The sequence below is a fragment of the Vipera berus genome (assembly GCF_964194415.1).
Source record: "Vipera berus genome assembly, chromosome: 6".
NCBI classification, from domain to species: domain Eukaryota; kingdom Metazoa; phylum Chordata; class Lepidosauria; order Squamata; family Viperidae; genus Vipera; species Vipera berus.
This window is the reverse complement of record NC_138208.1, coordinates 3,773,828-3,785,939: the sequence shown is the minus strand read 5'-3', so window position 1 is coordinate 3,785,939 and position 12,112 is coordinate 3,773,828. Positions and strand designations below refer to the sequence as shown.

The 12,112-nt window shown below is 50.9% G+C and overlaps 1 protein-coding gene across 1 annotated transcript in view; it reads left to right on the top strand.

Annotated features, from left to right (window-relative positions):
• Window positions 1–208: 208 nt before the first annotated feature.
• RELN (reelin) overlaps window positions 209–12,112 on the top strand; it is a 345,250-nt gene continuing 333,346 nt past the window's right edge. The window contains exon 1 of the mRNA XM_081331294.1: window positions 209–574. Coding sequence (XP_081187420.1) covers window positions 286–574 — 289 coding nt within the window. The 5' untranslated portion in view covers window positions 209–285. The remainder of the gene's footprint in view (window positions 575–12,112) is intronic.

Genomic DNA, 12,112 nt, shown 5'->3' with positions numbered 1-12,112 from the left:
CAGGCAGGCGGTCCTCGGCGCCCTCTTCTCCCGCCTCCTCCTCCCTCCTCCTCCTCCCGGGCGGGAAGGGAAGGCAGCGACTCGGGCGGCTCCTGCGGCGGCCAAACTTCGCGCTGCTGCTGCTGCTGCTGCTGCTGCTGCTGCTGCGTCCCCGCGGCCAGTTGGCGGCGGCAACTTCCTCCCCTCGCGCGGCGGCGGCGGCGGCGGCTGCTGCTCCCGCTCCCCATCCCCATCCCGCGCGCGCCGGCCTCCCCCTCCTCTGGATGAGCGGCGGCGGAGCAGAGCATGGCGCTCAAGCGGAGCTCGTCAGCCCCGCCGGCCCGGCGGCGGCTCCTCTCGGCCGGCCGGACTTGTCCTTGGCGGCTTTGGCTGCTGCTGCTGCTGCTGCTGCCGGCGGTACTGCCGGGCGCGATGCTGCCGGCGGCCGGGGCTGCCTACCCGCGCTTCTCGCCCTTCTTCTTCCTCTGCACCCACCACGGCGAGTTGGAAGGGGACGGCCGGCAGGGCGAGGTGCTCATCTCTCTCCACCTGGCCGGGAACCCCACTTTCTACGTGCCGGGACAGGAGTACCACGGTAAGGGCGGACGCCAGACGGGCTTCTATCCTCCCCGGGGTTGGGTGGGGTGGGGGCACAGAGAGAGAGAGGGGGGGCAAGGTCTCGTGGGAAGGGCGGACGCGTGTTTCGCCCCTGGTCGACTCCTCGAAGAGAAAAGCCGTCCCACCCAGCCCCCGCCATCAATCCCGGGCCGATCTGATGTCCGACAGCCGGTCCTGACTGGGACTCCAAGTCCCATCATCGGTCCCCGATCAGAGGGGGTTTGGGGTGGAGCGGGGGGGGGGGAAAGGGAGATCACCGGGTTGGGAAAAGGTGTGTGTGTGTGGGGGGGGGTTGGGGGGCGGGGGGCGCTTGGATGGGGCAGGGGCTCAAGGAGAGGCGGGGGGGGAGCTTTGCTGTCCGGGGTTTTGTAGTCCGGGAGGCAAAATTGGGGGAGGTTTACGGTGGGGTTTTTGTGTTGTCTGTACGAGATTCTATACGGACACCCACCCAGGTCGTTGGTGGTTCCCAAAGTGGCTTTTTTTCTCTCCCAAGGCAAGTGGGCTCTTCAACTCTTCAGTTGGTGATCTAGGTCCTGGGGGTCCCAAAGATGCTTCCCCCACCCCCACCCCCCACCCCCCCAAAAAAGAAGCAACTGGACACTTTTCTTGTCTTCCTTTGAAGACCTTTCGCTTCTCAGCCGGCACGCTTCTTCTTCGGCTCTCCTTCCATTGGTACGACGGCTCTAAATTACTACGGAATCGACAGCCGAGGAGGCTACGAGTTAACAAACGCCAGAAAGAAAGAAAGAAAGAAAGAAAGAAAGAAAGAAAGAAAGAAAGAAAGAAAGAAAGAAAGAAAGAAAGAAAGAAAGAAAGAAAGAAAGAAAGAGAAAGAAAGAAAGGAGGGAAAAAGAGAGGAAGGAAGGAAGGAAGGAAGGAAGGAAGGAAGGAAGGAAGGAAGGAAGGAAAACCTATAGGGAAGGGAGGTGGGGCAAGGCAAAATTTTCCACCAATGGGAAAATGGATCAATGACTTCTTTGCAGAACTTCAGAAAGAAAGGGGGGGAAAAAGGAAACCCCCCCCCAAAAAAACCCAAGTCCAGTTGCTTTTGGAGAAAAACAAACAATTGTTTTGTTGTTGTTCGAGGTGGCAATTGTAGCCTTTCAACTTCAAATACTTCTCTCTCCGCCTCTCTCCCCTCCCCGCCGCCCCTTTGGATGGGACTGAGCGGGTTCGTTGAGACGGGGGGGGGGCGAGTCCCTTCGCCAGCCCACCCCCCCCAGCCCACCCCTTCCCAAAATCTCGGGAATCTGAAGAAAGAGCGCTTTCTAACTTCAAAAGGGGCTCCGCTTTGGGAATTGGGAAGCGCGGAGGTCTGGAAGATGGGGGGCGGGGGGGTGGGAAAGGGGAGGGGGAAAAAAGGGGGTGTGTAGGCGAGCGTTCCCCTCGTTTTAAGAGAACAACCCGCCTGTCGTTAAGTGGTTTCCAAAACCACGCTGTGTTCGTCTAGACCAGGGGTCTCCAAACGCGGCCCTTTTGTGACTCATGGACTTCAACCCCCAGAATTCTTCAGGCAAGTATGCTGGCTGAGGAATTCTGGGAGTTGAAGTCCATGAGTCATAAAAGGGCCAAGTTTGAAGACCCCTAGTCTAGACCAGGGGGTCTTCAAACTTGGCCCTTTTATGACTTGTAAACTTCAACTCCCAGAATTCCTCAGCCAGGCACGCTGGCTGAGGAATTCTGGGAGTTGAAGTCCACAAGTCATAAAAGGGCCAAGTTTGAAGACCCCTGGTCTAGAATGACAAAGTGCAACCTTTAAGCACTTGAGAGACAATTACTTCTCGGGTGATGAAAGTAGTAGATTGAGGCTGGCCGAGCGGACCCGAGGTCCGATCCCAATTTGGCTGTTTCGGGGGGGGGATCCCGAATCGCCCCCACTACCCCGCAGCCTGAGCTACCTGCGGGAGATAAGTAGAAGATCAAAACAAGAGAGAAGGCATGGGTGGGGGGAAAGAGAAAAAAGAAATCCCCGGGAGAGCCACCCAACCCTTCTCCCAGGAGAAGAGCGGGACAAAGTGTCCGTAATACTCGCTTCGGCCGTTAATTCCGTAGCAGTGTAGCTGCCGAACCGTCTGGCGAGCTTCTTTATCCAGGGAAGATGGAGTTTCGAGGAAGGAACTCCCGAAGGAGACGAAACACGCGGTGGGTGGGTGAGTGGAGGAAATTTTTGCCTTCTGGTAAATCCCTTTGGTAGATTTCTTTCCCCCCCCCCTCTCTGGCTTGAAATGATTCCGCATGTTGTGTTGTTTGCAAAGAAGATAACATACATGTGGGAAGAATGACCCCACCCCTGAGCCATCCAAGAGATGAAAAATTCTAATTAGCAAAAGGGGAGCTGCTCATGGCTCCTTTCTTAAGTCAGGGGTGATTTAATGAGGCCTTCAAGAAACATTCAGAGGGGTGGGAGTCAAACAGACACGCGCGCACACACACACACACACACCGGTTTTGGCATTGCCCGGAGGTGTTTGCTGCTTGTTTTTAACTGTGACATAAAACGAAAATGACTGATGATGGGTGGGATGTATGTGTCACGGATGATGTGCGACACAAAGGCAAGGGGATCCTGGGGGGTGGGGTGGGGTGGGGTGGGGGTGAGAAGTGTGCCTTGTGTAGGGATCTCACTTCATTTAACCTGGTGAATGGAATATCAGCAGCCCCGAGTGAATTGTATGTTTTTCCTTCCAATGCTGCTGTATGAAAACGAGCTGGTTTGAAGGCCACCTTGATGCTCCCTGGGTTTGGTAGGGCTAGCATGCATGCATGTTTCTTAGTCTGGGTCATGAAACGTCTGCAAGGAAACCACCAATGCTCAGAGAGCACCAAGGACCCCATAGCCCTTGTCCTCCTCCCCCTTCTTCTAGCACTGATGATGTTACCTAGTTGGGTCATGAAACGCCTGCAAGAAAACCACCAATGCTCAGAGAGCACCAAGGATCCCACAGTCATCCTCCCTTCTAGCACTGATGATGTTACCTAGTTGGGTCATGAAACGCCTGTAAGAAAACCACCCAGCTCCTCCTCCTCCTCCTCCTCCTCCTCCTCCTCCTCCTTCTCCTCGCACTGATGATGTTACCTAGTTGGGTCATGAAACGCCTGCAAGAAAACCACCCAGCTCCTCCTCCTCCTCCTCCTCCTCCTCCTCCTCCTCGCACTGATGATGTTACCTAGTTGGGTCATGAAACGCCTGCAAGAAAACCACCCAGCTCCTCCTCCTCCTCCTTCTAGCACTGATGATGTTACCTAGTTGGGTCATGAAACGTCTGCAAGAAAACCACCCAGCTCCTCCTCCTCCTCCTCCTCCTCCTCCTCCTCCTCCTCCTCCTCCTCCTCGCACTGATGATGTTACCTAGTTGGGTCATGAAATGCCTGCAAGAAAACCACCCAGCTCCTCCTCCTCCTCCTCCTCCTCCTCCTCCTCCTCGCACTGATGATGTTACCTAGTTGGGTCATGAAACGCCTGCAAGAAAACCACCCAGCTCCTCCTCCTCCTCCTCCTCCTCCTCCTCGCACTGATGATGTTACCTAGTTGGGTCATGAAATGCCTGCAAGAAAACCACCCAGCTCCTCCTCCTCCTCCTCCTCCTCCTCCTCGCACTGATGATGTTACCTAGTTGGGTCATGAAACGCCTGCAAGAAAACCACCCAGCTCCTCCTCCTCCTCCTTCTAGCACTGATGATGTTACCTAGTTGGGTCATGAAACGTCTGCAAGAAAACCACCAGATTCAAGGTACTAGTAATGGTATTCAAAGCCCTACATGGCAGGGTTCCGGAGTACCTGAGGGAACACCTGCTGCCGGCATCGACTTCCCTCCGCCCTGTGCATTCCCACAGAGAGGGCCTCCTCAGGGTGCCTCCGGTCAGAGAATGTCGACTGGTGGCCCCCAGGGGGAGATCCTTCTCTGTGGGCGCCCCGGAGCTATGGAATCAGCTCCCGGTTGAGCTCCGGACGGCGCCCGACCTTCGCTCCTTTCGCCGCGAGCTAAAAACATACTTTTTTGAACAAGCTGGCCTGGCCTGATGAGGGGATCGGGGGGTGGGTTTGCTATTGCTATTTATTAGGTTTTAAATATCTATTTTAGTATGTGGGCATTTATTTAATTTAGTTTTAACTTTTGTAATTTGTATTTTTATTCTTGCCCTGTTCACCGCCCTGAGTCCTGCGGGAGAAGGGCGGTATAGAAATATTATTAAATAAATAAATAAATAAACAATGCTCAGAGAGCACCAAGGATCCCACAGTCATCCTCCCTTCTAGCACTGATGATGTTACTTAGTTGGGTCATGAAACGCCTGCAAGAAAACCACCCAGCTCCTCCTCCTCCTCCTCCTCCTCCTCCTTCTAGCACTGATGATGTTACATAGTTGGGTTGTGAAATGTCTGCAACAAAACCACCAACCTCAGAGAGCACCAAGGACCCCACAGTCGTTGTCGTCGTCGTCCTCCTTCTCCTAGTACTGATGATGTTACCTAGTTGGGTCGCGAAATGTCTGCAAGGAAACCACCCAGCTCAGAGAGCACCAACATTCTCCTTTAAGCCAGTTTGCTTGATAGCTTCCTCTTGCAATAGCAGTTCTTCCAAAGAGAATCTGCTTTAAAAAAAAAAGGATGCGAGAGCTAAGTCTAACTCTCAAGACTTGGAGGAGAGATGTTAAGCCTCTTTTGGGTGGTCTTTAGGATACCTTCCTTTTCTTTAATAGATAGTTTGCCTTTTGGCTTGGAAAACAACAACAACAACAACAACAACAAAACTCCCCAGCGTTGAGTGGTGCCATTTACAGGTCAAGCAATAACTTCCGGAAGAGTGATCAGCCGTTATGACACGAGTCCCACCCTCCTCCTTACCCGCCACTATGATTGAGCTTTGTCACTTTGTGTGACCTCAAGAAAGAGAATTGATTTGACAATACACGCTGGCAGTGAGGCTGAAATGCTTTAAAGTGGGTTCAATGAACCAGTTCGATTTTATTGGAAGATTCCCACATTGGCCTGTATTTCTCCTTGCATATTTAAATGGAAGGGCTCCATTAGGCTGAGGTGAATTTCTTTTAGCGAAGGGATTTCGCGGCAAAAAAACCCCCAAACAAACAATTTTCTTACTCGAGGCCTTGAAAAAGCACTCGCACTTGTCGTGCCCTGTTCTTTTCTCAATGTCTTCTTTCGTGCCAAGGTGCAATTATTGTAACTCTCTTTCCGTCAGCACTGCAAACCATTCAGCACTTAAAAGAGTTGGGTATCTCCGCACAACCACTGAACTCAACTGATCTCAGTTGACTTCCAAAAAGCTAAGCGGGGTTGAATCTGGTTACTAGTTGGGTGGGAGACCAACGTCTTTGCTTGCTCGGGAGGTTGGGAAAAAAAATGTCCTAAAAGAAGGCCTCAGCTACTTGTAAACCCCTAGAAGGAAAAATTCATGGGCGTGTCCTGGTTTTAGAGCACTAGGAATGAAGTTCAACTTGACGGGAGTCTCAGCCTTTGAATTGTTGAGTAGCAACTGCTACAGAGCACTCAGTAGGTGGATGATAAAAAGAAGGGAATCTGACACAGCTATTGTAATATCCAAATAAATTATGATGGCAAAAGCACATTCCATTGTCTGCAGCAATGTCCTTTGACCCATTTACGGAAAAATAAGCATCTTTGCTTGCTTTTCTAAATGTCAAGTGTGTGGATGCACAATGCAGCTCTGGAGGCCAAAGACAAGGGGGCATCTCTAGAAGAGCTTTCCCTACAGATTATTTTATGATGGAGAGATTCATAATAAAACGTGTTATTCCTCTTTCATTTGGAGGTCCCAACACCTGTATAGCACGCTACCAGGATACAGTATAGTCATTTATCCCCAAACCTGTCTTAATGTATTGCAATGAAGTGGCTTTCCTGTAAATCTTTTATTTTCATGTTGTGAAAATCACCTCTTCCGGCATACCTCAAGTATCTCACATATGCACCTATTACGTTTTTCAGTCCAGCCCTTCCATTTCATGAAGAAAGGGTACTTAATATCACGATCCAAGTTCACGCTGCTCTCATTTCCTTAAATAGGCTTATATTTTTTAAATCAAAGAAGCTGAAAAGGGTAGTAAATATATGAGAACAAAGAGGAAAAAAAAGAGTAGAAGAATAAAGAAGATTATTATTGGTTTGGTTAACTTATTTTGCTATTTTCTTGCTCTCAAAATTTGTGATCAGACAGTTAGGGTTCGCTATGTGTTTATTAAACCACCACTGCCTTGGTGGCGCAGTGGGCTAATGCCTCCTTAAGTAACACCAGCTGCCTGCAATTAGTGCAGGTTCGAGTCCCACCAGGCTCAAGGTTGACTCAGCCACCCATCCTTCCCAGGTAGGTAAAATGAGGATCCAGATTGTTGGGGGCAATTAAGCTGACTTTGTAATAATGTCGCTTGGGAGGTGTGTGAAAGCCCTAATAAGCAGGCATATACATAGAATGAAGGCTACTGCTAAGCTTGTAAGCCGCCCTGAGTCTTCGGAGAAGGGCGGGATATAAATGGAATTAAAATAAAATAAAATAAATAAATAAATAAACATATACTACATAGCTACTTCCTTACATTTTTTCAAAGGAAACAGCTGGTTCAAAAACCTTGTTCGTCTTCTACCTCAATATACGGGGAAGATTATCATATAAAATGTGGCAGGAGAAACTGTAGGCAGGTCATAGGGAAATGAAACGCAGAGAGACTCAACTGATAATTACAGGAAAAACATTGTTGGATACTAAACAAGAGTTCCTTGCACTGATAAGATAATATATTTTTTTTAATCACACCATATGTGTTAGTTAGTGTTCAGGTCACAAAAGATAGAACTGTACTGTGGGTCAGCTAGCTTTATCACACTACATGTGTCACAAGTAAGGCTGCAAGAGATAGTACTGCATCTCTTCGTGGATTGTGGTTCAGCTGCTTTGTGTTGATATTTAGGTTCTTTTGTTCAGGAATATCTACATTAAGGCCATTAGTGCCTTTCCAAATCCAGCTTCATTTTAAATGGATCCCTCTTGTGAATTTCCAAAAGCACAGTCTCTGAGACTTACATTTTTTTTCCTTTCAGATTATTTTACCCAGGCGTAGAATATAGTAAGTAATGAATTCAGTTAGGTTTTTGCTTTGTTGTTGTTTTTTGTATCATCATATATCATGATATAAAAAAGAGATTCTATCTTTTTGATGACTCTGAAAGCTAATATCTCTTAACTAAAGTTGAGAGAGTATGAAGTGTATGACACACAAAGCCTTCTTTGATTAATAGATAAATAGTAAAGGAATGGAATTGACTTGAAAAATTTGGAATGTATGCACTCCAGTCCTAAAACGGTTTAATAGGATTAATCTCAAGTACATGTACGTTAGTTGGACCATAAAAAAGGCTGAATGCCAAAGAATGGAGGCCTTTGGACTATGGTGCTGGAGAAGACTCCTGCGAGTCCCTTGGACTGCAAGGCGATCAAACCGGTCAGTCCTAGAGGAGATCAACCCCGACTGCTCTTTAGAAGGCCAGATCCTGAAGTGGAAACTCAAATACTTTGGCCACCTAATGAGAAGGAAGGACTCACTGGAGAAGAGCCTAATGCTGGGAAAGGTGGAGGGCAAGAGAAGAAGGGGACGAGAGAGAATGAAGTGGCTGGATGGAGTCACTGAAGCAGGAGGCGTGAGCTTAAAGGAACTCCAGAAGATGGTAGAGGACAGGAAGGCCTGGAGGAACGTCATCCATGGGGTCGTGAGGGGTCGGACATGACTTAGCAGCTAACAACATGTATGTTAATGCTACATTAAACCATTTACCTGGGAGTGTCTATGGAGATTCTCAGTCCTCCAGGTCCTAGTTGTCCCAAAGATGTTTTTTCGGGAGGCAACTGGATTTTCTTGTTTTTCTTTGAAGACGTTTCACTTCTCATCCAAGAAGCTTCTTTGGCTCTGACTGGATCTGACTGGATCTTCTATTCCCCACCATCCAGTCAGAGCTGAAGAAGCTTCTTGGATGAGAACTCCAGTTGCCTCCTGAAAAAGCACTTTGGGACATTTCCCTGGGAGTACGGTCTATTGTGATGACTTCCAAAGAAACAGAACACAACAGAACACAACAGAAAAACAGAATTGGAAGAGACCTTGGAGGTCTTGTAGTCCTCAAGCAGGAGACCCTGGACTAAACCATTTCTGATAAATGGCTGTCCAGCCTCTTCTTGAAACCTCCAGTGATGGAGCACCCAACACTTCTGCAGGCAAGCCATTCCATTGTTTAATTATGGATTAATTGTTCTATCTACCAGGAAACTTCTCCTTCATTCTAGGTTGGTTCTCTCCTTGATTAGTTTCCATCCGTTGCTTCTTCTCCTACCTTCAGGGGCTTCGGAGAATTAGAATTGGTTCCTTACAGGCTGATTCCTCTCTTGACTCCGCCCCAGGCTCTGCCTGTCCTTCTACAGCAGGGGTCTTCAAACATGGCCCTTTTATGACTTGTGGACTTCAACTCCCAGAATTCCTCAGCCAGTGTGCCTGGCTGAGGAATTCTGGGAGGGATCTTCAAACGTGGCCCTTTTATGACTTGTGGACTTCAACTCCCAGAATTCCTCAGCCAGCGTGCCTGACTGAGGAATTCTGGGAGGGATCCTCAAACGTGGCCCTTTTATGACTTGTGGACTTCAACTCCCAGAATTCCTCAGCCAGCGTGCCTGGCTGAGGAATTCTGGGAGGGGTCTTCAAACTTGGCCCTTTTATGACTTGCGGACTTCAACTCCCAGAATTCCTCAGCCAGCGTGCCTGGCTGAGGAATTCTGGGAGGGGTCTTCAAACTTGGCCCTTTTATGACTTGCGGACTTCAACTCCCAGAATTCCTCAGCCAGCGTGCCTGGCTGAGGAATTCTGGGAGGGGTCTTCAAACTTGGCCCTTTTATGACTTGTGGACTTCAATTCCCAGAATTCCTCAGCCAGGCACATTGGCTGAGGAATTCTGGCAGTTGAAGTCCACAAGTCAAGGGGTCTTCAAACTTGCCCCTTTGATGACTTGTGGACTTCAACTCCCAGAATTCCTCAGCCAATTCCTCAGGCACGCTGGCTGAGGGATTCTGGGAGTTGAAGTCCACAAGTCATAAAAGGGCCACGTTTGAAGACCCCTGTTCTACAGTTTGTATTTTAATTGTCATATGTTATTTTAGGGTTCACGTGATAGTTTTTTTAAAAATTTTACACCTCTAAATAGGAAAACCTGCTCTTTGTTTCCAGAAAGCAGGGTTAGCAATGACTCTGAAACCGTCTGCTGAATAAACCCCTTGAGCTGTGGGTTACCCACTCCTCTTATAAATTTTTGAGTTGGCATAGATAGAAGAATTATACACTGCTGGGTTTGCTATTTGGGGCAACCGCTGGCTTTGATCAAAGGAAATAATTCAAATGCACCCTCAAACTTACCTGAAAAAGCATTTGCTTCCGAAGCAATGGGAGAGAATTAGCCTGAGCAAAGATTAACTTTCAGATAAAGGCTAATTTGCACTCAGAGAAATTTAAATCAGGAAAGTATGAGAAAGCAATTACCGTATTTGATTTTCATAAATAACCAAAGGACAAAAAAGAAGAGGAAAAAAAACATTCAGCAAACAAGGAAGGGACAAAATGTGTTTTGGGGAAGCTAAGTGATATTTTAGGGCTAACTTGGAATATGGGGATGGATGGATGTGTGTGAATTGATAGATGGATAGATTTAAACAAAAAAACAGTTCATAACATCTTTTCTTTTTCAGAGAAGGAAGAATAAATACCGTATATACTTGAGTATAAGCCGACTCGAGTATAAGCCGAGACCCCCAATTTCACCCCCAAAAACTGGGAAAAGTTGTTGACTCGAGTATAAGCCGATCCGCCGTTCTGCAAGCCTCCGCCGCCGGCGGAGGCTGGATCCGCGCTCTGCAAGCCTCTGCCGCCAGCAGAGGCTCGATCCGCCATTTTGCAAGCCTGAATACACAGGAATACCCTGTGTGGCCGCGGCGCTCGGGGAAGCCCTGGCTGTCCGCTTCCTCGCTCCACGCTGCCATTCGGGGCCCGCGCGTTCCCCGGGCAAATCGCGGCGCCCAGCAGGCGAGGAAACACGCCCGCTCCAGTCGCCCCCCCTTCCCTCAGGAGACGCGAAGCAAGTGACCGCCCGGAGCTTACCGAGGACTTGCGCGCGGCCGAGGCTTCGGTGCTTCCAGGATCGCGCGCACCTCTCCCAAGCCGCCGCCGTCCGGAGACCTGCCGAAGTTTGGGGAGGTGCGCGCGCACCTCCCCAAACCTCCCCAAACGTCGGCAGGTCTCCGTTCCTCCGCGCAGACCTGCCGAAGTTTGGGGAGGTTTGGGGAGGCGCCCAAACCTCCCCAAACGTCGGCAGGTCTGCGCGGAGGAACGGAGACCTGGGGAGGTTTGGGGAGGTGCCCAAACCTCCCCAAACGTCGGCAGGAGGAACGGAGACCTGCCGACGTTTGGGGAGGTTTGGGGAGGCGCCCAAACCTCCCCAAACGTCGGCAGGAGGAACGGAGACCTGCCGACGTTTGGGGAGGTTTGGGGAGGCGCCCAAACCTCCCCAAACGTCGGCAGGAGGAACGGAGACCTGCCGACGTTTGGGGAGGTTTGGGGAGGCGCCCAAACCTCCCCAAACGTCGGCAGGTCTGCGCGGAGGAACGGAGACCTGGGGAGGTTTGGGGAGGCGCCCAAACCTCCCCAAACGTCGGCAGGTCTGCGCGGAGGAACGGAGACCTGGGGAGGTTTGGGGAGGCGCCCAAACCTCCCCAAACGTCGGCAGGAGGAACGGAGACCTGCCGACGTTTGGGGAGGTTTGGGGAGGCGCCCAAACCTCCCCAAACGTCGGCAGGTCTGCGCGGAGGAACGGAGACCTGGGGAGGTTTGGGGAGGCGCCCAAACCTCCCCAAACGTCGGCAGGAGGAACGGAGACCTGGGGAGGTTTGGGGAGGCGCCCAAACCTCCCCAAACGTCGGCAGGAGGAACGGAGACCTGCCGACGTTTGGGGAGGTTTGGGGAGGCGCCCAAACCTCCCCAAAGGTCGGCAGGTCTGCGCGGAGGAACGGAGACCTGGGGAGGTTTGGGGAGGCGCCCAAACCTCCCCAAACGTCGGCAGGAGGAACGGAGACCTGGGGAGGTTTGGGGAGGCGCCCAAACCTCCCCAAACGTCGGCAGGAGGAACGGAGACCTGCCGACGTTTGGGGAGGTTTGGGGAGGCGCCCAAACCTCCCCAAACGTCGGCAGGTCTGCGCGGAGGAACGGAGACCTGGGGAGGTTTGGGGAGGTGCCCAAACCTCCCCAAACGTCGGCAGGAGGAACGGAGACCTGCCGACGTTTGGGGAGGTTTGGGGAGGCGCCCAAACCTCCCCAAACGTCGGCAGGTCTGCGCGGAGGAACGGAGACCTGGGGAGGTTTGGGGAGGCGCCCAAACCTCCCCAAACGTCGGCAGGAGGAACGGAGACCTGCCGACGTTTGGGGAGGTTTGGGGAGGCGCCCAAACCTCCC